We start from the raw sequence: 26,058 nt of genomic DNA, 5'->3' as shown, positions 1-26,058 counted from the left end.
TCCCGCTTACCCCTCCCTCCAGGACGCACAGTGGTACGGTCCAGACGGGAGGAGGAGGGGGGTAGCAGTGGAGGAGCAGGGGGCAGACCGAGCCGAGCCAAGCCGAGTGAGGCTGTGTGTGAATGGGGGAGACGCGCCGCTTCGCTCCGTCATCTTTCAGGATTATTCTCCACTTTGTTTTCACGCATGAGCCCCGCACGCGCCCGGACCCCTCCCGCCGCTGAACGCACCTGAGCTCAGGTCCATGCGCTGAGGAAGAGCAGCAGCAGAGGGAGGAAGAACAAGAACGGCAGCAGCAGCGCGTGGGACCGGGGATTTAAATCAAAGTGGACTTTTCTGCGCGTGTCCGTCCAGGTACGTCCCGGAGCTGTGTGGGGGGTGAGGGTGGGGCTGTCCGGGTCCGGGTGGCAGATCCGGGGCAGCGGGGTGGAGGTGCTGGTGGTGGTCGGGGGGTGTATGTGTGTGGATGTTTATGGGGGGTGGGGGGGGTAAACGCCTCGTCTCTCCGCCGCATCACCGCTGAGCTGCTCCTTCTCCTGCGCGTGAACGTTCTCCTCCTGTTTTCCACTGGTTTCCATTGGGGGGGAGGTGGGGGAGCTCCAGCGGGCTGTGGGGGTTGATACCCCAGGTACGACTGCCCTCCCTCCCGGGCTGTTGTGGAGCCTCGCGCGGCCTCGTGCGGTGTGCGCGCACCGGGCTCGCGGCTCCTCGCTTTGCGCTGTTTCGCCAATTAGACGCAGATCAAATTCTGTGCGTAAAAGACGCGTTTGTGTTGCGGCCGCAGATGTAAAATGTGTGTTTTCCAGTGAGCAGGGGAGGAGGGGGAGGCGGTGGGGGAGGAGGGGGGAGGCAGCGAGGCTCCAGACGTGGATCCATTAAAGAACAAAAGGGGGAGGCAGCAGGAAAAGCGCTTTAAACCGTCAGAAAACCGCGTGAACGTCTCCCGCACAGAACCCGCACCGAACCCGCACCGGCAGGTCCCCGGAGCCGAGCTGCAGCCTCCATCCTCCGGGTCCCACAGCCATCGATCCTCCGCTTCTCCTCCCACCTCGGATCGAAGTGTTCGACCGGTTATCCATCGATTTCTCTGATAAACGAACATTGACATTAAAAGTGACGCGTGTGATCAATCACTCCTCCTCCAACCGGGTCAGTTATCAGAGGTTCCGACCGGGAATCAAACCAATCACCTGATGATCCTGTAGAACGACGTGGACAGATGCGAATACATCAGTGACGAGATCGGTTGAACAATAAACATTAAAAAAATCACCTAAATGAACGACGTTCTGCAGGATGACGTGTTGTGAAGCTAATCAATAATAATATGATCAGTTTTATGATAAAGGATCAGAAACGACCCACTCACTGTCAGAAGGTGATCAGTCAAATCCCCGGCAGCTGATGTGAGTGGTCTGATGATGCAGAGTGGACCGAGATGTGAGCAGCTGATCAGTGGAGTCATCAATAATCTGATCGATGCCCTCATGGGTTGAGGTGAGAAGCGAAGGAGTTTCTAGTAGAAAGGGAAACTGGAGGAGTCCAGGCTGAAGTTACACTGATCAATAGTCTGATCGATCAGTAGTGATCACTTCACCTGGAAGGAATACATTCAAATGATGGAAAATTATTTGATTAATGGTGATCAAACATTTCCTCCTGATCCATCTCAGTGTTTCCTCTTCTGGGGGGGGGGGGGGGTCCCACCTTTGTATTGATGATTGATCGGTAAGGAAACCGATCATTAGCTGCAGATCATTTTATAGAGAAGCTTATTTAAAAACATGAGCTCATCCCGACAGAAGCTTCTGGATCATTTACCTCAGATTTATATCGACTCAGATTAAATGTGAAAGGAATAATCAGCGGATAATTAACGACGAAGAGGAGATCAGTAAAATATCAGTGGATTAAGAAAGCAGCAGGAAAATAAAAGATCAGATTCCAACAAGGATCAAAGGTAAAAACAGACTAAATCAAACGATCATCATCGTGTGTGTGATCGTTTTCGACTCGTCAGGTCGTTTCCAGAGATCAGTTCAACGTCCTCGTGTCTGAGTCTGAAGTTCATCAGATTACGATGGATTCATCGACCTCGAACACACACTCACCTGCAAACACACGTCAACATGTGGATCAACAACAACAACAACAACAACAACACACGGTCCTGTCTCACGTCATCACGATGCAGATCAACATAGACCCAGGACACAGTTCCTCTACCGAAGAACAGATTCTGATCGTCGCTTCGTTGTTTCTGGCATTTAATAAAATAAAGAACACATTTCCAGCTGAAAACACAGTGTGAAGGTTGATTTGCTGAATCAAGCTGAAAATGTTTGATGTTAACTTTGCGTAGATTATGAAGATCTAATCGAAATGAGACAGATGAATTCTCTGATTTGGCTCCCCCTACAGGTGGGATGCACTGTTCGATGTCGTACATGCTAGTTTTCGGTTTCGGAGCTTCCTCGTGCACACCGCTGTGCTCACGTGCGCTAGCTCTGGCTCTGTTGTTGGTGTGTGGCGTTTGTCGTATATTTAAAAACGACCTAGCGTTGCATTAATGAGTGTACCGTTAGCTGTTAGCTGTTAGCTGTTAGCTGGAGGTGAGGCCTGATATATTTACATTACGTTTACATACATGAGCTAAACGGGACAGTCTGGGCCCCTGTGAAGAAGAGCGTGGCCCCTGTGATGAAGAGCGTGGCCCCTGAAGTTGGACGCCGCTGTAGTCGCACTGCCAAGCTCAAAAGCATGTGATGATGTCATTGGGTGTGTGCGTGATGTCACCACTTCCGAAGGCCGATATCAAATGTTCCCTAAAACGGCAGAAAAAGCTAAATTATCTATATGAGGAGCTGGAAAATAATCAATGATCGAAGGAATGTTGTGAAGCAGCTGAACGTCCTGATGACGTTTGTTGTACGATATATATTTTGGAGCTGAATGATCGGGGGGGGGGGGGGGAATCTGCCCAGTTTACTATCAAACCTTTTTTTCTTAATCGTCGTGGAGCACACTTTGTTAAAATGACACAATACTGTCGGCCGGTTCCCCCGGTGTTCTTCTGAATATGTGCACGTGTCATTGTGTGTTTTTTTTATAATAAACATTAGAAAATTGTTTTGATATATTTTTATGAATGTGTTCAAATCTGATTGGTCGCAGTGAACCGGAGCTTCTGTCGTCCAGTGGAAAATGGAGACTTTTATTTTGGAGCATTGACATTTTTCCACACAGAGCTTAACTTTCCAGATTTATCACACATCACTTTTTCCATACATCTGTGTGTGTGTGAGTGAGTGTGTGTGTCTCTCTGTGTGTGTGTGTCTGTGAGTGTGTAATGAGATTTCCTCCTCTTGTCTCCACACGGTCCCAGTTCTTCTGCTGTAGGAAATCCATCACTGAGGCTTATTATGGAATATTGATCATACATACAGCACGTCTGTGTGTTTGACCTTGTGTGTGTCTGTGTGTGTGTGTGTGTCTGTTGAAATCAGGTCAACCTGTTACCTGCAGCTGTGCTTTTGTGTGTCTGCAATTTAATCTTTGTCTTTGTCACACAATCAGACCTCGTTGTTTGTTAATATATAATTAGAATCAAATATAGACACACACTCTCTGACACATGCACACACACACAGACACACACACGCGCTGAGTCAGGGATGGTGTCGCCGCTGAGTCAGCAGATAGAGACTGATATGATATTTTCAGCTCTGAGTCTCATTGAAGACTCGTCCGTCCATCATCTAATAATAATGAAAATGTCCTGGAGCAGAGGCGTCGTCTCTTTCTGGACCAAAGTCAAAATCAGCTCGGCTCAGGAAGGCTGTGTCTCTACTTCCTCTTCCTCATCCTCCTCTTCCTCATCCTCCTCTTCCTCCTCGATGTAAACTCGTCATTTATTCTGACTTAGCATACGAAAAGACAACGTCACAACCGACTGACTTCCACGCGTCCTTTGTGTTGGATGGTCGCTGAGCAATACGTCCACCAGAGGGCAGTGCAGAGTCTAGAGTCTCTGACAATAACAAACATTGCGACGGTGGAGCAGGGAGTTGTGATATCGTCTGAAGAGAGAGATAAATACGTTGTTGTATTGTTTGTTGAATGGCGATTTGTCTGTGAGGTTCTCAAATAGATCGCAACAGGTGGACGATGAATTCTCTTCACTGAAGAAGTAACGGAATGTAGACGTAAGGTCGTAAGGTCATCCGTTTCTTCCTCGGTCGTCTCACTTGAACTATTTGCTACTCTGCCCTCTAGTGATTTCCAGCGGTACTGCGGCCTGTCTTCTGTTTCAGACGTTTCTGTAATCTTTCAGAAAACGTGTTGGATGAAATGAACGCAGAGGACGGACAGAATACGTCTGAGTAGGACACGTGACAGAGGCCATGTGACCATCCGCTCGTTTCCTGATTCAAATAATCACGATTCACAGACACTGATTTTATTTTCTTTATTGTGATTCAATACTATTACAATTGAATCAGATATTCCTTAACTTATTCCTGCCTGGACCATTAATTCCATCAGTTTGTTGTACTGGGTGTTACTGGGACTCCCCACAACAACCAGAGACGAACCCGTCAGCTTTCAACACGATTTTTTGTGAAACACACGACAAAACATCAACACAACTTAAAGCTCCAATCAGCTTCACTCCTGTGTGTCTCTTCATGTCTCTTCCCATGTGTCTCTGTGTCTCATGACGTCCCCCCCCCCCCCCCCCCCTCTGGTAGCTCCGCTCCAGGGAGAGTTGATTGGTCAACTAGTCTCAGCTGTGCCTCTCACCGCTCCCTGGTTCACCTGAAGGTTCACTGATCCTCCCCCCCCCCCACACACACACACACACTCACCAGCTTTCACACCCCCGACAACAGGAAACACTTCATACACAGATGAAGTTATAATTCAGCATAAAAGCAGTTAAATGTAAACACAGATAATTAATATACAATTAATATGAAGTTTGGTTCATGATCTTCATTGTGACTCAGCTGCTCAGATCTGGGACTGAACCCTGAGACCAGAGGAACTGAAACTGTGAGATATCAGAAATATTCTCTATAGTTGTGTTAGACACACACACACACACACACACACACACACACACACACACACACTATCACGCACACACACACACAGGTCCAGCTGCTTGAGGTCAGAAGGCATCGAGGGAGGAAGTGAAGAGTGTCAGCTGATTGTTTCCTCCCAGTTCCTTAGCTCATCCTGTGTGTGTGTGTGTGTGTAAGGGTGTGTGTGTGTGTGTGTGTGTAGTCCTTCGCAAGGCCAGGGTCAAATAAATACACGTGCACATATGTGTGCGTGTTTTAAGACACATTCTAGGTATTCACTTAAGCTGTTTTCAGACATCAACTGTGAACTGAAGTCTGAAAGGAGATGATTGGATTTTTGAAGAAGTTAAATTAAAACCTCCCTCGTGAACTTTCCTGAGGATCAGCAGCAGAGACAGAGTCTCACTCTCCAGAGCTTTTTCAAAAACTATGAAGTTTAAATAAAAATGGAGCTGAGATGAAAACCATGTGTGATGTTTCAGTGACGTCTGTGACATCTGCTGGAAGATTGAAAAGTCAACACGTGCTGCAGTCACACTCTCTGGAGACTTCACACTCACTCGGGACCAATCAGGAGTCCTGCTCAGCTGTCAATCATGACCTCACAGGCTTTTTTTTATATCATCAAATCAAAAACAAACGGATCAGAGACATGAACAAACATCACACTGATGTTTATCAGTGTGATAAGAACTAAAGAAAAGGACAGAAACCATCTTTTTGGGTCCATGTCCCGTCTGCTAACACGGAGGAGGTTTATGACCTAAACTGCAGGCAGCCACCAGGGGGCGATCGAGGTGGTCTGGCTTCACTTTTGAGGAGCACGTCTGTCGTCCATCTTTATTTACAGTCTGTGGTCATAAGGGTTTGATAACCACATCGCAGGAATCTTCTTTTTGTTGTTGGTTTGGGCTCAATGGACAATCAAGTGTGTTCACATTCTATGGGTGTGTGTATAACTGCATGTGCGTGTGTGTGTGTGTGTGTGTGTGTGTGTTCAGTCTTCAGTTCACAGCTGGTTTAAGCCTTTAAAGGATGGAACCTCAGTTTTCTCTCATTAACGACCGATCTGCTCCAGTTTTCTTTTCTCCAGAACAAACTGTCATCGCAGCGTCTGAAACGTAAACACGCGTCGGCCGAGCCGTGACGCTGGCGTGTGTTTTGTTTAGCGGTCGACAGGAATGTAAAGTCCACGTGATTTGTAGTAAATGAGTTAAACCATAGAAAACCAGTCTGAGGCTGTTTTCTTCAGCTTCTCTCAGATCTGTTTAAACCATTAAGTGAAGGTGGAGTGTGTCACAGTCTGAGCTTTACCTCTGCTATTACCCTCACAAGAATTTAGCTGAACCCGACTGGAGCTGTTATATGGGGGGTGGGGGGGGGGGGGGCACCTAAGCCTGAACAGACGCTGACAAGATGAAACGAACCTCAGACTCTTTGAATTCTGTCAGGACCTGATTTTCCATTTAGAGTCATAACATTAAAAAAAGGTCTTGAGCAATCGAGTGGGGGGGGCGGAGGAGGCGGCGCGAGGCGGGGGTGTGAATTCTGCTGCAGAGATCACATGGTTTGTCTACAGCACATCCACACCGACAAATCTCCTCGTGTCTCCCAGTGGACGTCTTCGTCTTCTACGTGTCCGGCTCCTCTTCTTCATCCTGAGATGTTTGTGTTCTTCAGGTTTCACGTCCGTCACGTGTTAGAAACCTCGTCCACACGTCCACTCGCTCACTGGGAAGCTCCCACACATCGTCCTGCTGGTTCCTCACATGGACTCACTCTGACATGTTACAGATGATTTACCAGGAGGCTGCAGGAGAAGATCCAGACACTGACACGGACATTTGTGTTCCCATGTACAGAACCTCTGTGTTATTATGACCATAAACATAAACATGATATGTACCATCACAGTTCTGCTCTGAAGAAACGGACCAGAACACAAGAAACCAGTTCAACCACCATCCATCCTGCAGCTTCTGAGACTCTTTAACAAACCGACAACCTCCAGTGGAATGAAACACCACGACGAGCACCGGCTGTTCTGTGCTCCAGGACCTGTAACAGCCGCGCAGTGTTTCCTGTCAGAAGCCACCGTGGAACACACGTGACGTTAGCGTGTCAGTCAGCTTCACACGGAGCGCTCGGTGGATCGTCTCTAACCCGGAGAGAGCATCCTGCACCACCAGCTCAGACGCCTGCAGTCACTGTGAGGGGAGTCGTGATGGAGCAGCTCAGTTAATACAAAGTGTTTTTCTATTAGGACGACCAACACTTCACGTACAGGCACTGAAATGGAGACGGGTTCGATTCCGTAGGAGCTTCGTTCCCTCGTCCTCCGCAGCACTGAACAAACTGTCACGATGATTGTGACGTGTTTTGTACATGTTCTCATTTTGTGTAGACTTTCCTGAGATGACTATCAAAGCAAATTAAAGTCTAGAATATTCCTCGACGTGGCAGCTCTGAGGAGAGACGGTGGAAGAACGAGCTCCACTGAGGCTTTTGTTCTTTCTCTGACGTGAACCTCAGAGACTCGTCCACCGGAGTCTGTCTCCGGTCCTCGTCCCTCCTCAGTCGAGTTCTACAGAAGCATCGTGTCTCGGTGCTGCGGGAACCAGACGTGATGAACACAGTGGGTAACCTTTCACAAGCGTCTCTCCAGAGGGACTTTACAGAACCGAGCTCAGCTGCTCTTATGAGAAGTGACAGAAATAGTGAAGTGAGCTGAGAGAACAGCGACCAGGATATACAATGGTTTATTTTATAGTAGAAAGACGATTCAGTCTCTTTTCAACAGGTTTAAGTTCCCCCTCCTGTTGTGAGGTAGATTTTCCATTAGATTTATTTGTTGACCTGCGTCTCTCCATGTCTCTCGGGGACATTTCCTGGAGCCAGTTTCTCGTTATCAGTTTAAGTGCCGATCTGCTCAGGATCCTTAACGAGTATTTATCATGTTTTTTTTTGTATTTTGTCTTCCATTGTGCTGAGATCTCTGTTCTGTTGGAGGACACACTTTTTAGATTTCTCTATTTCCTGAACAGTGATTGGTCCGCGTGTGCGTGTCAATCAATCAGTTGCTAACCTATGAGTCACAGGCTGGGACGTATGCTAACGGTTCGCTGTCGTGCCTCTTTTCTGAGGAGCTCCGGGGGGGGGGGGGGGGGGGGGGTCCTCCTTCCTTTGTAACGGCCCCGGCTACGACAAAGCTGTGTTCACGCCCCTGAGAGGTGCGCCCTGCAGGTGTGCTCAGGGCTGAAAGAACCAGACCCCATCTTGATGAAAGGGCCTGCGGAGCGTGCGCTTCACTATAGGGCCCATGGTTTGGGGGTTTGAACATATGCTCATGCTAATTTAGGTAATGATCCCCCCCCAGCTTCACCGTGAGAGCAGAACATCGGTGATCATGGGGTCACGTGTGTTCACAGATGTCCACGTACGTCTGAGCAGCAAAACACAAAAATAACACGTGGATGAAAACGTGCACGAGGTTCTGTTTGTTTTAAAAAGTGTTGTTCAGAAATCCGAGAGATGGAAGAGGAGCGTCTGTCTCGTGGGTCTGGACGTCTGTCAGGGGACGGGTGTCAGTCCCGAGCTGAAGACAGCAAGAACCACAGCCTCACAATCCAATGGTGGATCCACCCACTTTCAGTCCCGAGCAGAAACAGGACCCAGGTTGATTCCCCGTGGACGTCCCTGTTTGACGTCAGGCGTTGTCTAGATGGTTCTGGGTTTGTTTGAGAGATGGTCTCTGTGCTGGTTCAGCAGGAATCTGACGTCCGAATACAAACAGTAGATAAAACACTGTTTCCCCCGACACTTCACCTCAGAGTCTAAAACCAAACACGGCTCAGTTTGAGTCTCCTGAGGAGGAGCCAGGTTTGAAGACGTCCTCCTGCTCAGAGGCTTCACTTCTTCTCCTCCTTCTCCTCTGTGAAGAGCTCCACATGTGTCTTTGAGTCTCACTGGAGGAGGACGTGTGAAATGAAACCTCTGGTCCGGCCGCTGCGTTAACGACCGAACCAGAGGACGTGTCCCCCCCCCCCCCCCCCCCCGGCTCTGATCAGACTTCACAGCTTCTGGAATAGCTGCTGTGAACGTTTGCAGTCGGAGGCGTCGGGGAAACGGGTTTTATGAGACGCTAATGAAGCTGACGAGGCCGGAGCCTCACACTCAGAAAGCTCTTCAGTCGGGGGCGGGGGGGGGGGGCTGATCTGAACCTGATGTGAGATAGAATCCAGTGATGTGAAGTGTTTTAAAGGAGCATTTCACTGTTTTGACAGATTTCAGCTGATTTATCACAGCGTGAACATTTCACTGTTTTTCAAAGTCAACATCGATCTGTTGTTTCAAGCCCCCCCCCCCCCCCCCACAGTCTGTGATGTCACAGCTGATTAAACAGGGAACACATCTTCCTCCGGTGTTTATGTAGTTTTCTTGCTGTGATGTCATTTCCTGAGAATCCTAAAAGGCGTCATATCTTTCAAATGTAAAACCTCAGCTCGAAGGTTCTGAAACTAAAACTGTTTTGAATGAATTAGAAAGTTTTTCGAAATGAACAGATCTTGATCTAAAAGATTTCTGAATATAGAAATGCAAACAAAATATTTCATAACTCTCGTGAATTAATTGGAACTCTGAACATTTTGTGAGTGATCTACATGTGCACTTAACGAAACGTAGTGATGTCATCACGATGGTTTAACGTGATGAGATGGTCGACAGAGGATTTGATTTTCTGCTGCAGAAAGAATGAATGTTCTAAATATGATAATTTAAATTTATTTGAGATCTATTTAAATATAATCATGTGAACAACAATTTCCCTGTTGGCCGATGAGGGAAATCCCCACCACCTGTTGTCACCGCAATTTGAAACGTAGCATAACACAACACAACGCAGCACAACGCAACGCAACACAGTGTAACATAAAGACCCTCAGTTGGTTAAAAATGCCTCAGATGGTTTTTAGTGTTTTGTTCATCTGAGGAAAGTTTCATAAGTTTGTGACACTGAGTGCGATTGGTTTTCTAACTGATGTCCTGATGTTGTGTCTCTCCTCACAGTCACATGGGACGTGTCCTCGTCCTCGTCTCTCGCTGCTCGTCTTTATTTCTGATGGATGGCGTCTCTGTAGCCAATCATTTCGTTAGCAGCTCTGTGACCTCGGTCAGGATAAAAATATCCTCCAGTGCAGTTAAAATGTGCCGTGACTCCGCCGCCGGTCACGGTATTAAGCTTTTGTTTTGATTCTCTGTCTCGCCACTCAGTGACGTACGGAGAGAGGTCAGAGGTCACGATGAATGAGCGCCCAGTCAGCACATGTATGTTTACAGCTCGGGGGTTATTTTGGATCCGTCAGCGTGAACCTGAAATAAACCGAGACGTTATGAAAATGTGTTCTCGGGCCACAGTGAAGCCACCAATCATGTTTGACTACTTTCACATTTCTGCCGTGGGCTCCGAGGCCCCGCCCCTCTTTATTTGACCAATAGGATCACGCCGCTGTCTGGAAGGTGCTTGTTTAACCGAGCTGGAGTTTGACCGCCGCTCTAACCGCTCAGGGTCAGAAGTGTTTAGATGTTCAGCGTCTCTGGTTTCCATCAGCTGAGCCATTAAATAAAAAACCTTCAACCACCATCACAGCAGAGTTGCTCTCTAATGAAATAACTGTGTGTATACGTGTGTGAGTTTGTGTGAGTGTGTGTGTGTGTGTGTGTGACCTTGTGGTAATGACGGAGTCTGATGGACTGTTTTATAAACACACTAATGGCTAATGGAGCTGTTGTGAGTCGGTGGCTAACGTCCAGATTTGAGTGTAGAAGATTTATTGAATATCAGTGTAATGATGATTGATCAGATGATTGATCAGATGATCAGTCTATGGATTCATTAAACTATAACGTCTTGAGTTTCATACACAGATGAAATGAAACATGGAGAATATTGTTGCCTTGGACTCAGTGGGTGATGCTGTGCAGCTTGTAGTTAGTTTTATTTTGGAAAATGAACTTTGCCGATTTCACCACGGGAGGTTTCTGTTTGTTCTGATAACCATAATTCAATTTCTCTCGCACAGAAGAAAACCTGAAAACGTGATATTCTCTGCAGATATGAGGAGGATTTCTCTCTGTGGTTTCTAAACAGGTCAAATTATGGTTAACCTGATGATATTGTAAACTTTAAGTTAAATCATCTTATTGTTCACTGGACAGATGTGAGAGAGAAGGAACATCTGGAGCTGAGACGCTCATGTGAAGATTCACCTCAGTTCTGGATCGTTTCAGGAGAATTAAACAACTGATCTGTTTATTATATTAACAAAGGTAATCAGGTTCAAATATGAGGTTGCGTCTCCTTAAATGTTCTCCGCTCCGTTTAGAAAGGATGGTCCGATGTTTCCTTAGCCGGGTTCTACAGGCGCAGGGTGGAGCCGGGTTCTACAGGCGCAGGGTGGAGCTGGGTTCTACAGGCACAGGGTGAAGCCGGGTCCTACGGGCGCAGGGTGAAGCCGGGTTCTACGGGCGCAGGGTGGAGCCGGGTTCTACGGGCACAGGGTGAAGCCGGGTTCTACGGGCGCAGGGTGGAGTCGGGTTCTACAGGCGCAGGGTGGAGCCGGGTTCTACAGTCGCAGGGTGGAGCCGGGTTCTACAGTCGCAGGGTGGAGCCGGGTTCTACAGTCGCAGGGTGGAGCCGGGTTCTACAGTCGCAGGGTGGAGCCGGGTTCTACAGGCGCAGGGTGGAGCCGGGTTCTACAGGCGCAGGGTGGAGCCGGGTTCTACAGTCGCAGGGTGGAGCCGGGTTCTACAGTCGCAGGGTGGAGCCGGGTTCTACAGTCGCAGGGTGGAGCCGGGTTCTACAGTCGCAGGGTGGAGCCGGGTTCTACGGGCGCAGGGTGGAGCCGGGTTCTACGGGCGCAGGGTGGAGCCGGGTTCTACGGGCGCAGGGCGGAGCCGGGTTCTACAGGCGCAGGGTGAAGCTGGGTTCTACAGGCGCAGGGTGAAGGGATCACTCCGTGGGCCCCGCAGCGTGTTAGCATGTTAGCATGTTAGCGTCGGAGCTGTTAATAGCACAGGGAGATGGTTTACTGTGGGTTGTAATTACAGAGGCAGACTCAGTAAAGTGAAAGTGTCCTTGCTGGAGTGGTTCACAGTTCACTGTGTTTATGTAATTACAGGAAGTGACACAACAATCACACACAATCAGATGGTTATTGTTTCAGCAACACAAAGTCACTGTCTCTCTTCAAAGGGACAGTCTTTTATTAACCGTGTCTGTAACTGAAGAACATTAAGAATTCAATGTTTTTTTTACACACGTGTTCCTCAAAGCTCCACACTTTTGTGTTATTAATTGGAATGTTGAGATAAATGATCAGTGACAGGATGATTTCTCCTCTTTCAGATAAACTGAGATCAAATAAATAAGAGACAAACACTCAAATCTTTTCTTTTCTTACATCTTCAACATCAGATTCTCATTTTCCCGCCGTGATAAAAAAGTCGCTGCGTCAGGAAAACCTTGTTTTGACAGAAGAGACCTTCACAGAGCTCGACGTCAGCAAAACACAAACCTCCATTCACTTCACCTCCTTTTCTTTCAGCTTTTCTTCTCCAGCTCTGATCAGCAGGTTCTGGTTCTCACTCAGTTTCATCTCTGCTCCTCAAAGGTCTCAGAAAAGCAAGAGTTAATATAATCAAGATGAGTCTAGATGAGTCTAGATCTGTCCCAAGTCCCAAGTCAGTCCAGACTTAGTCAAGAGTCAATCTGGATCAGTCCAGATCAGGTCAGACTCCTCCCAGTATAGACTTAGCTCGAAGTTCCAACTTAGACTCCAGATCAATCTGGATCAGTCCAGACTTCAGTCACTGATGTGTTTTATTAGTAGTTAATATAATCAAGATGAGTCAAGATGAGTCTAGATCTGTCCCAAGTCCCAACTCGGTCCAGACTTAGTCAAGAGTCAATCTGGATCAGTCCAGACTCAGTCCAGATCAGGTCGGACTCGTCCCAGTATAGACTCAGCTCCAGGTCCCAACTCAGACTCCAGATCTGGATCAGTCCAGATCTGGAGTCACTGATGTGTTTTATTAGTAGTAAATATAATCAGTATATTGTACAGTCTCCCTCTGAATGTCTTTACAGGACACACAACTCCTCCCCATCATAAAACCCACCCCCCCATCCCCTCTCCATCACCCCATCTGCACCCTCCTCCCCCCCGTGACCCCGTGTTACCCCCTCCTCACCCCTCCATCTCTGTGACTGAGCCCCTGTTTGAATCTCAGGCTCCAGTAAACACCAGGACAAAGACGCATTGTGCTGCAGTTTCCCGCTGGTTGGACTGGTGAGAGCGTCGGGGTGGTCTGCTGCGAGCTGGAGGAGATGGACAGAGCAGAGACGGAGGAGGACGGATGTTGTATCTTCTTCTCCTTTTGTCAGTTATTAAACACCTGCAGGTGTGTTACATGGGTCCATCGGGGTTTCCTGTGGGTTCGATCTCCTGTGGGAAGAAGTGACTGAGAGTCACAGCTTCAACTGTCACCATCAGCTCCAGTGGGACATTTCCTGTAGTTGTTGTTTGTGAAGCAGCAGGTTGTCGGGTCCGACTCGTTCTAACAGGAACGGCCAGGCGAGGGGCGGGGCCTGTAGAGCAGCAGGAGGCGTGGCCTGTAGAGCAGCAGGAGGCGGGACATGACGTGTAAACTCTGCTGTGGAAAGATCAGTGTTGTTGTTTACAGCTCGTCCACACTGGAGTCGGGCCTCATCACCAGAAGATCTAGAATCTCCTCGTGTTTCCCAGTGGACGTCTTCGTCTTCTACGTGTCCGGCTCCTCTTCTTCATCCTGAGATGTTTGTGTTCTTCCAGCTCCACGTCCGTCACGTGTTAGAAACCTCGTCCACACGTCCACTCGTCCACTCGCTCGCTCTGACATTTAACAGACATTTTACGAGGAGGCTGCAGGAAAAGTTCCAGAAAATGTCTGAAGCAGCTGACTCAGACGTTTTCCTTCTCACCTACAGAACCTCCAGAGCATTTGGAGGTTGAGTGCAGGTCTGAGATCAGCTGTAGTGTTGAAAACCTGTGTAGCTTGACTTAGCTCTTAGTTTTTCCATTTATCAGAACTCACGGCTGATCTTTGTGTTTGAGACAAATGGAGACGTTAGAACACGTCGACTCTGAGACTCTTATGAACCTTTCATCAGCTTTTAATGCTTTGAACTTTGTTGCACATTTTAAACATTAATCAGTAATGAGTAACAGATTATAACACACACACAACCACACACTCTCACTCGCACACGCACGCACGCACGCACGCACGCACACAGTCACACAGTCGTTGGTTCAGTGAGCTGATGGATGGTTCAGTGAAATCTTAGTCCAGTTAGAGAAACTCTATCTGTCCCCACTGTCTGCCCAGCTGTCTGTCGTCCACACACACACACACACACACACACACACACACACACACACACACACACACACACACACACACTGAAACACAAACTCTCTCTCTCTCCGGTCCATCTGTCGACCTCTCGTCTCCCCCTCAGCTCAGCGGGCTAATTAACTAATGTGCTGATCTTTCAGTGCCTCTTTGTGTTTCAGTGTGTGTCTGTATGTGTGTGTGTGTGTGTCACGGGGTTAATTGTTGAACTTACTGTACGTCTCTGCCAGCGAAGTGAACACGTTATTATCCATCCATTCATTCAGTAGAAACCGTCCCTTCTTCTGCTTCCTCATTGGATCAGTCGGTCACATGACGTCTCACCGTGCTGAGGATTTGTTTAGTTTCATTAAAACTGGAGAACGTCTCCTGATGACACTACAAGAGCTTCTTCTTCAGATGTCTTAATGACGCTGCTGAGAGGAGCCCGGACCTCCACCGGAGGACCTTCTGTCTGAGGCTGTTTCTTCTGCTCCATGTGATTTATTCACCGACGCTAGAATTAACAAGATGGGACAGAAGATTACAGCAGTTTGTTTGCGAGGACAAATTAGAGCTGTCACTGTGGATATTTAAAATTCAGATGGCTGCTCACAGATCAGGACTGAACACAGACGCCAGTTTTCTTCTGGACTCAAAGACGTTTTTATTTTTCATCTTTAAAACAAACTGAGGAAACAAAAGAAAATTCAAACAAACCTAAAGGTTGTAAAAGGTTGTTATTGAAACCATAGAGTGTAACTATCGGAGTCTGTGTGGCAGAGATGGTTGAGCGGAGCCGTGGTACAGAGATCCCTCAGATACACACGTTCCCCTAATCCACCAATCAATCCAACAGGTTGTCAACATGTGTCCTCTGCTAACGGGGAGGAGCTAGAGAGGAAACTGATTCAGGATCTTTGGTTCAGATTGATTGATGTGTTGGATTCAGGTTCGATGCACTTTTTGTACTTTTATTTTGAAAAAGTCTTCAGCTCTTCTCCAGATGCACCTGCTGAGTTTTAGATCGTCTGACAGAGAGAAGTTTGGAAACTCTGCTTCATCTGGATGAGCAGAAACATAGAAGTTTGCAAACGATGACGTCGGCTCACAACCTCTTCCTGATTGGGTCACAACGTAGCCTTCTCTGATTCGTCAGGCTCCGGTCACATGACGTCCTTCAGGAAGAAAACAACCGTCCTCAGCCACCAGAGTAGAAATCAGTTAACTCTTCTATGTACAGGACATAGAAGGGATGGACATGCACTTTGTCTCTGATCCCTGATTGGCATGTTCAGGCGTGTGAGTTTGGACAGAGATCATTTTACTTTGAAAATGTCGTGTTCAAATGAAAACGTATGAAACTCAGCCTCAGTGTCGACAGCTGTGATTTCAAAGTGTCAGATTCTGCATCAGCTCGATATTAACAGAAGTAGATCAGGATTACGCCCCAAAGAAACTGCCGCATCATGGTTGAGGTGGTTGTGCAGATGCAGATTTGCAGTGTTGGGTAACATCCAGTGCGTGTGTGTGTGTGTGTATACATGAACACAGTCACATGATAACCTACTGGTGCGACTTCTTGCATCTCATTGATCCTGAAAACATCAATTTCCACAAACGCCAGAGAGATGAAAACGTTTCCGAACGAGAGGAGGAGCAGGAACGAGCGACGGGAGGAAGTGAGCGGCGGGCGGCTCACGTTCTCCGGTATCGACCGGTGTGTGTGAGCTGAAAACAGGAGGATGATGTGGAGAAGCTCAGCTGAGAAAACACACGCTGCAGGAATGTTAATGTGAAACCTGCAGTGAGACGCTTTCCTGCTGGAGGGGGACAATCCTCCATTTTGTCTGGTTCAGGACGGCAGATTAAGATTCAGCTTTCAGAGGGTTTCTACCTCACAGCGATGGAGTGTGTGTGTGTGTGTTTTTGTGTGTGTGTGTGTGTGTGTGTGTGTGTGTGTGTGTGTGTAATCAGAGCTGTCAGTCAAACGTAAACAGAGGAGAAACGTCTGCCAGCATGAGAGTGAAGTTTCCATCCAGCTCAGTTACTGAAGCTTTATGAGAGAATCAGTGAGAAGACAGAACAAACAGATCAATAACTCTATCTGCCTCCATCTCTCTCACACACACACACACACACACACACACACACACACACACACACACTCACACTCACACTCACACTCAGATTAGCTGTGTGTGTTTGAGTTTCAGGTGAATAAGAGTCAGTAGGTTTTCTTCAAGCTGATGATGAGTTTTCTAGAATAAAAGCATTTTGTGGAGTTTGTGGATGTTTTCCTGAAAAGTTCTGGAAGCCAGATCCAAATGTCCGAGTCGGCCAATCACATGACCCCATGCAGAGTCATGTGATCTCAGTATGTAGATTGTTTGTGATGCAGATTCAGACCTTCTTCCTCCTCCTCCTCCTCCTCTTCTTCACTGACTCTAACGTTCTCCTCTCTGTTTCTCCACAGTCATGATCCGCTGAGTCGACTCTTCGTCAGACCTGCAGCCAGCTCTCTCCTCCTCCTCCTCCCCTCCTCTCCCTCTCTCTCCCTCCATCCTCTCCTCCTCCTCCTCTCTTTATCCGCCATGTTCTCCTCCTCTCCTCTCCTCCTTTTCCTCCTCACCCTCCTCCTCCTCTCCTACTCCCCCCTCCTCTCTGCCCCGGCTGCTCCTCCCCCTCCCCCCGCGGCGTCGGGCCGGGCGGTGTACCGGGCGTTCGATACCTCCCTCACCCACCTGACCGTCCACCGGCGGACGGGCGAGGTGTTCGTCGGCGCCGTCAACCGAGTCCTGAAGCTGTCGTCCAATCTGACGGAGCTGAGGAGTCACATGACCGGACCCGTGGAGGACAACGCCAAGTGTTACCCCCCCCCCAGCGTCAGGGCCTGCGCTCACCGGTCTGTGTGCACCTGTCTCACCCAACTACACCTGACTACACCTGTCTCACCTGACTACACCTGTCTCACCTAACTACACCTGTCTCACCTGACTACACCTGTCTCACCTGTCTCACCTAACTACACCTGTCTCACCTGACTACACCTGTCTCACCTGACTACACCTGTCTCACCTGTCTACACCTGTCTCACCTGACACAACCTGTCTCACCCAACTACACCTGTCTCACCTGACTACACCTGTCTCACCCAACTACACCTATATCACCTGTCTACACCTGTCTCACCTGACACAACCTGTCTCACCCAACTACACCTGTCTCACCTGACTACACCTGTCTCACCTGACTACACCTGTCTCACCCAACTACACCTATATCACCTGTCTACACCTGTCTCACCCGACTACTCCTGTCTCACCTGACTACACCTGTCTCACCTGTCTACACCTGTCTCACCTGTCTCACCTGACACCACCTGTCTCACCTGACTACACCTGTCTCACCCGACTACACCTGTCTCACCCAACTACACCTGTCTCACCTGACTACACCTGTCTCACCTGACACCACCTGTCTCACCTGACACCACCTGTCTCACCTGACACCACCTGACTCACCTGACTAAACCTGTCTCACCTTACTACACCTGTCTCAACTGACTACACTTGTCTCACCCAACTACACCTATATCACCTGTCTACACCTGTCTCACCTGACTACTCCTGTCTCACCTGACTACTCCTGTCTCACCTGACTACACCTGTCTCACCTGTCTACACCTGTCTCACCTGTCTCACCTGACACCACCTGTCTCACCTGACTACACCTGTCTCACCCGACTACACCTGTCTCACCCAACTACACCTGTCTCACCTGACACCACCTGTCTCACCTGACACCACCTGTCTCACCTTACTACACCTGTCTCACCTGACACCACCTGTCTCACCTGACACCACCTGTCTCACCTGACACCACCTGTCTCACCTGACACCACCTGTCTCACCCGACTACACCTGTCTCACCCGACTACACCTGTCTCACCTGTCTCACCCAACTACACCTGTCTCACCTGACTAAACCTGTCTCACCCGACTACACCTGTCTAACCCGACTACACCTGTCTAACCTGACTACACCTGTCTCACCTGACTACACCTGTCTCACCTGACTACACCTGTCTCACCTGACTACACCTGTCTCACCTGACTACACCTGTCTCACCTGACTAAACCTGTCTCACCTAAATACACCTGTCTCACCTAACTACACCTGTCTCACCTAACTACACCTGTCTCACCTGAGTAAAACTGTCTTACCTAACTACGCCTGTCTCACCTAACTACACCTGTCTCACCTGACTACTCCTGTCTCACCTGACTACTCCTGTCTCACCTGACTACTCCTGTCTCACCTGACTACTCCTGTCTCACCTGACTTCTCCTGTCTCACCTGACTTCTCCTGTCTCACCTGACTACTCCCGTCTCACCTGACTACTCCTGTCTCACCTGACTACTCCTGTCTCACCTGACTTCTCCTGTCTCACCTGACTTCTCCTGTCTCACCTGACTACTCCCGTCTCACCTGACTACACCTGTCTCACCTGACTACTTCTGTCTCACCTGACTACTCCTGTCTCACCTGACTTCTCCTGTCTCACCTGACTACTCCCGTCTCACTTGACTACTCCTGTCTCACCTGACTACACCTGTCTCACCTGACACCACCTGACTACTCCTGTCTCACCTGACTACTCCTGTCTCACCTGCCTACACCTGTCTTACCTGCCTACTCCCGTCTCACTTGTAAATACCTGTCTCACCTACCGACACCTGTCTCACCTGTCTACTCCTGTCTCACTTGTCTAACTTCTGACCCGTCTAACCCCTCACCTGTCTGTCCTCAGGCTGGAGTCGTCCGATAACGTGAACAAGCTCCTCCTGGTGGACTACACGGGGAACCGGCTGGTGGCGTGCGGCTCCATCTGGCAGGGGGTGTGTCAGTTCCTGCGACTGGAGGATCTCTTCAAACTGGGCGAGCCGCATCACCGCAAGGAGCACTACCTGTCTGGAGCCAGGGAGGCTGATGGGATGGCAGGTGAGCCGGGTTCTTCACCGACTTGATCCTCATATCAAACGTCTCCAGATGATAAAATAGTCAAAGTTTGTTCTTTGCTCAAAGATTCTTTGGATCTTCAGACTGACGCACATCAGATCTGTTGTACTCTACTACATAACACTTTGGTCACAGTGTTTTTATAAATTAACTGAAACATTTCTGATTTACGAGGCTTTAAATTGTGTCGGCACAAAGATTTAATGGACGATTAAAACTGAACGTCTGGTTAGAAACAAAGAGAAACACTGTGAGACACTGAGGAGAAGAGAGATGTTTATTAAAGTGTCTCAGAGAGTTGAGACTCAAACTGAGAAAGACACCGTTTGCATGAGGCCTCCGTCCATTTGACACAAGTCTAACTACATGTCCATGGCCTCATGATGAACGTCCTCAGAAGAATAAACACTGGTGTGAAGTCGGAGGCTCCGGCTGCAGGTTCACCTCCGTCAGCTCCGATTTTCTGCTGATGTCACGAAACAGAAGGAAAAACAAAGCTGCAGCGTTTGTTCTCGACTTTGTTCCTGAGAATCTGAGGAAACGTGTCGACCTGCACTCGTCAGTCATCTGTCAAAATATTTGACAGGTTTTTATGCAGAATCAGCTGCTGCACATTTTACTTTGAGCAAAAACGCTGAAGGATGATTGACATCCGACAACGTGTCACTGAGCTCCTGTGGTGGAAGACGTCTGACGGATTCATTCCACATCTGGATCCTTGATTTTTACATAAAATTTTTTAATGATCAACAATAAGTTTTACAAAAGAATAATCTGTCAAATGTTTTGCTAAAATGTAAAATATGTTCTGTTTCTTTGAGTAAAACATAATCATGAAGAAGATGTTTGAGTAACAAATGTTCCAGATGGAGGGTTTAACTGTTCAGTCATAATTTAAGAATTAACGTGTTAATTATGACATTTCACAAATGCACCCAAAACGTTTTACGTCCAAAGGGTCGAAGGTCGACTTCACTGTGACATCATAATGTCCAGGATCAGATGAGGAGGCTGACGACAGTTGTGTTGATTCTAGTTTAATAAGTAAACCGACGTCACCACAGGATGTTTTAAATGGATTCAAACGGAGACTCATGAATTGAGAAATGTATTAATTCATGAGAAGATCAGTAAATATGAAGGCGGAGCAGAAAGGATGAACATCCAGTCACTTGTGAACATCTGTGAACATCTGTCCTCTGCAGGTGTGGTTGTGGGAGAGGACGACTGGACAGCTGACCCCAAGAGGAAGAAGCCGGCGAAGGGCGGCAGCCGCCTCTTCATCGGTGCCGCCATCGACGGGAAGTCCGAGTACTTCCCCACGCTGTCCAGCAGGAAGCTGGTGGCGGACGAGGAGAGCGTCAACATGTTCTCGCTGGTCTACCAGGACGAGTTTGTGTCGTCCCAGATCAAGATCCCGTCGGACACGCTGTCCCTCTACCCGGCCTTCGACATCTACTACGTCTACGGCTTCTCCAGCCGCACCTACGTCTACTTCCTGACGCTGCAGCTGGACACGCAGCTGACGCAGATGGACGCCGGCGGAGAGAAGTTCTTCACCTCTAAGATCGTCAGGATGTGTTCCAACGACACGGAGTTCTACTCGTACGTGGAGTTTCCTCTGGGCTGCACCAAGGACGGCGTGGAGTACCGACTGGTCCAGGCCGCGTACAAGCAGAAGCCGGGGCGGCGGCTGGCCCAGGCGCTCGGCCTGTCGGAGGACGACGACGTCCTGTTTGTTGTCTTTTCTCAGGTAAATGAACTTCTCTGTCACTTGTTGGGTGGGTATTCTAAGGGGTAGTGCCTTGCTCACACTCTGTTCATCGTCTCAGGGTCAGAAGAATCGCTCCAACCCGCCCAGAGAAACCGTCCTCTGCCTGTTCACCCTCCACAACATCAACCTGGCCATGAGGGAGAGGATCCGCTCCTGCTACCGTGGAGAGGGACGCCTCTCCTTACCGTGGCTGCTCAACAAGGAGCTGCCCTGCATCCACACGGTGAGTCAACCACTGAACCACCAACCACCAACCACGTCCTCACCTGCAGTCCTGATGTCTCCGGGCTGGGGACACCTAGTGGGCGGAGACATTGTGTTTTCAGGTTTTCCGTGTTTGTCTAAATGTCGTGAACACGATATCTCACAAGCACCGTGATGACGTTTGTTCCAGTTTGGTACAAACATTCCCTTTGACTCAAAGATGAACTGATTCTAATCCAAAGGTCAAAGGTCATGGTGACTTCATATTATTGTGAATGTTATTATGTTATAAAATCCTGGAGGGACTGAAACTGAACTGGTGGAGGAATAAAACCTCAGAATCTAAAAGATTATCCAGATTCATATCCATCCAATTATGTTTCTGAAAACATCATCAGGAACTATTAGAATAAAAAAAAAAATCAAATGAATAAAATTGAGTGAGGCGAGAAATTAAAGTAATTAAAAATAAAATTCCAGCAGGTGAAAGAAAACGGAAACGTCTTCTTCAGTTTTCCGTCCCTGTGTTTTCCCCTCAGTGGATCATGGTCTGGCCCGAGGCTTCCTCCAGGCTGCGACACACACACACAGACACACACACACACAGACACACACACACACACACACACACACACATACTCACACACATACTCACACACAGACACACAAACTCAGGGTCTTTTGCAAATCTTTTCATTTGCACTGATGGGTAAAGACAAAACGTAACGCAACATGTGAAACCAAGAGGAGTGTGTGTGTGTGTGTGTGTGTGTGTGTGTGTGTTTGTGTGTCTGCAGTGAGGTTATTTCAGGTTGGGAGGGAGATGTTCTTATTCATGGTGGTAATGGCCTGCAGTGGTAACCATGGTAACCAGGCAGGGAAACCCGCGGGGAGGGGGAGGGGGGAGGGGGAGGTTTGCTCCCAGCAACCAATGAGCCGACCGACCGACTAATCAACCAACCAATCAGCATCAAGCTAATTACCCGTGTCACTTTAGAAGTGTGTGTGTATGTGTGCATGTGCGTGTGTGTGTCTTGAAGGCAAAGTAAAACACAGACAGAAGGAGGCGGGGCCTATGTCCAGACTGACCTCCTTCTTTTATCATAAACAGCAGGGTGTGTGTGTGTGTGTGTGTGTGTGTGTGTCTGTTCAGTTTGTGTATTTGCACGTGATTAACCATCATGATGACACAGGCATTTGATGCGTCCGCTTGAGCTCTAACTGAGCACGTGCACCTTCCTCCGCTCCAGCTCTAATAGAGGGAGGTAATGAGAATGATTTATTATATATAATGAACATGAATAACTTGAATCTGCTGGTGTGTGTGCACGAAGGTCACTCTCACATGCGACCGATTCCAGTGACGTGCACAGACTGAAGAGTGAAGGTCCTCACAGGAGAGACTGACTCTATGAGGTCCGACTGTCTGCAGGTTCTGTAACAACATTATGGACCCGAGCAGGAGGCTCATAGCAGCCAATAGCTCTGCACACATCAAAATAATAAAAATAAAATCATTTCATTATGAGACTGGGGAAGAGTTAGAATATGGTGGGCCGCCACAGTCAAGATAATTAATGGGAAACACTGAAAGTTCCTTGAGCCTCTTAAAGAACCAGTGAAATCTTCTTCAGGTCCAACAGAATCTTCTGGAGAAGCAGATAAATGGTTCTGTAGCAGGTGGGAGATTGAAATGAAACACGGGCTGTGACGTGGAGAAAGAAGTGACATGTTTAAAACATGTGAAGTCATCACGTGATGCTCCTGGACCTGAGATGCTTTGGTTCTGTGGTCGCGACGAGATGTTTCACCAACTCGTCCTCACTTTGAACATGAAGCTGAAGCCCCGCCCCCTGCTGCTCTGTTGTATAACTTGTGTTCTGTTTATAGAATCTCCCGGCTCGGCTGCTTTGGGTGTAGATCTGAACAAAGTGACCGCTCTGCAGCTTCAGTTGCACAGTGAGGAGAGACAAAGCCAACGTACACAGAGTTTTACTGGAACTATATTTATCCAGAGTGAAACCTGAGCTCAGGATCAGCTGATCTGAGTCCCCGTAAATACAGTAAAACAGACCTTTCTGTGTGATTCAGAGTTTCCACCCTGTTCTGAGGCATCGAGGCCTTAGCCCGCTAATGACAGGGTGTTAGCCAACCCCTGTGTGTGTGTGTGTGTGTGTGTGTGTGTGTGTGTGTGTGTGTGTGTCTGTGTGTGTGTGTTCCCTGTAATAAACCTGCCCCTCCCTGTTCTATACGCTCCCTTCACAGAAGCATGAAACTCTGAGATGTACCTGTCTCTGTGCTCGGACCCTGATGAAGTGTCCAAGACTCCGTTCACACCTTCATGTCATTTGAGGATCTCGTAGAAGATTAAACATTAAACGTATCTTAGCCCGAAGATTATTTAATATAATCATTCAGACTCGTAGCCTGAAGTTCAGACCAATCAGGGAGCTCCTGTGTCTCTGGCAGATGTTGCTGCTGATGTGAAGACGTTTGTTGACGGTGACATTTCAAACAGATTTAAACGTCCTGAATGTTTTGTGGATCTGATTGGTCGTCAGTTTGTCCTTTAACATCCAGAGGCATTGTGGGTTTTTAACTTCTCCTGGAAACTGGAAATGAAAACAAAAGGTTCCAGACCTGTTAATGAAAGACAATCAGACTCGAGGATGAAAGGTCAAGGGTCAAGGGACAAGTTCACTATGACCTGATCCTCGCTGAAAGTCGAGTCTCTGGATCTTAATCCCTTTTCTTCTGTTTCCACAGCCGAAGCAGATCGGAGACGATTTCTGTGGTCTGGTGTTGAACCAGCCGCTCGGAGGCCTCCGGGTCATCGAGGGTCACCCGCTGTACGAGGACCGCACCGAGGGGATGGGCGCCGTGGCGGCCTACACCTACGGAGAGCACACGGTGGTGTTCGTGGGGACCCGGAGCGGACAGCTGAAGAAGGTAGGAGCAAAGGATGGAGGGAGGAATGACAGGAAATCACTGGTGGATTTGCCCACGCTGCAGTTTTTTGTGTGATTGTGAGCTGGAATGTTTTGTTGCTGAATGAATCTGTCTCTTTGCTCTCTGGTGTTTCTGAAGGAGAAACGATTGAGATCATATTCAGTCTCATTCAGGTTTAAATCAACGATGCTCTTTTGGTCTTTCTCTTGCTGAAGGAAGGAAAGTGTAGAGATCTGCTTCAGTTTGTTCTTTAATGTAACGATGGAGCCTCAGACTTGATGTTTTAATGGAAACTGGATCATGTTCTGTTTGAAATGAACAAACAGCCTCAGGAGGTGAAAGAGGACGGCCAAAGTGCACGAGTCCTAAGTCCTGTGTCCTAATTCAGGGGCTGCACCCTTCAGAGGACTCTGGACCTAAACCTAAACTGGTGCGTTCTCTCCCACTAACGCTGCATCATCTTCAGCTGCTGGTGTGGCTCGCTCTGAGATGGTTTGGTCCACACACTGGTTCTGGAGCTTCTGAAGGACGTGAACCCAGAACTGGGACACGGCTTCACATTGGTGGTCTTCATCTTTGACGTTTGTATTTTCGAGGAGCCAGTGAAGTGCAGTGTTGAAGTTGGTTTGAGTTGGACACGTGATTCTTTCAGTATAAATAAGATTTGACTGAACAGAAGCTCGAGAGGCGTCACATGGTGATTCAGCTGGTTTCATCAAGGTTCATGTGAATCTGACAGATGATAAGAAACTCGTCTGTGATCCGACTGAATCATTAAATGTTCTTTTAAGTTTTGGAATTATTGATCTTTGAGTCTCACTCAGATCCGCTGACATGTAAAACTCAAGCAGCTTCTTGTTTGTTTATGTTCAGACTCCGGCGGTGACTCCACATTAATAATAATCGTAATAAGCATGAGAAATATACATATCTGATAAATATTTCATTTCTTTTACATATTTTCTTCTGCTCGTGTTTTGCTCCATATGTGCTGAGCCGGCCCGGGGCTGCCTGCGGCTCTGTTGTTATTACTGTTATCTGAAGCTGAAAATAAGCCGAGTGCTGTTTTGAATTCATAACACAGCAAACACAATCTGTTCATGTCGCGGGTTTTATTCACAGACGGGACGGATGAACAGCCGAGGAGTGTAGAGCCTGATGTGAGTGGAGTCTCTGCAGAGACCTTCTCGTCTGGTCTGAAGCTGCCGGCGTCTCGTCGGTGGAGAACAGACTCGTTCATGTCTCAGAGTTATTCTCAGCGTCTGCTGCTGTCAGAGAAATGTCCCACTTAGCGGCGAGGTGTCTGTTTCCTGTCGTGGCGCCGCAGTCGCTGACAGTCGGCGTTTTTCTGCAGGACAGACTCCGTCCTCTCTGGAGGACTTAAGACTCGTCCCTGCACCGTCTGGATGAAACACACACACACACGATAAAGAGCGATGACGAGCTGATGAAGAGCAGGAGGAACATTTTCAGTCTGGACCTGAAGGAGCTTTAATCGTCTCGTTCAGGAAACACGATCGATTCACCTCAGTGTTCACCAAACAAAAACCTCATCTGATCTCCAGAGGATGAACCCTCTTTGTCTTGTT

General features: G+C 48.2%; 1 protein-coding gene across 1 annotated transcript in view; it reads left to right on the top strand.

The window, feature by feature from the left end:
* Window positions 1–17,158: 17,158 nt before the first annotated feature.
* The window catches only part of plxna3 (plexin A3), a gene marked incomplete at its 5' end in the record, with an annotated part of 55,176 nt that continues 46,276 nt past the window's right edge, over window positions 17,159–26,058 (top strand). The window contains 5 exons of the mRNA XM_053424852.1: window positions 17,159–17,424; window positions 19,334–19,524; window positions 20,748–21,295; window positions 21,375–21,539; window positions 24,287–24,469. Of these exons, the coding sequence (XP_053280827.1) occupies window positions 17,159–17,424; window positions 19,334–19,524; window positions 20,748–21,295; window positions 21,375–21,539; window positions 24,287–24,469 (1,353 nt within the window). The remainder of the gene's footprint in view (window positions 17,425–19,333; window positions 19,525–20,747; window positions 21,296–21,374; window positions 21,540–24,286; window positions 24,470–26,058) is intronic.

This window comes from Pleuronectes platessa, chromosome 6 (assembly GCF_947347685.1).
Source record: "Pleuronectes platessa chromosome 6, fPlePla1.1, whole genome shotgun sequence".
Taxonomy (NCBI): Eukaryota; Metazoa; Chordata; class Actinopteri; order Pleuronectiformes; family Pleuronectidae; genus Pleuronectes; species Pleuronectes platessa.
The sequence above is the reverse complement of the archived record's forward strand: the minus strand, read 5'-3'. Positions and strand labels throughout refer to the sequence as shown.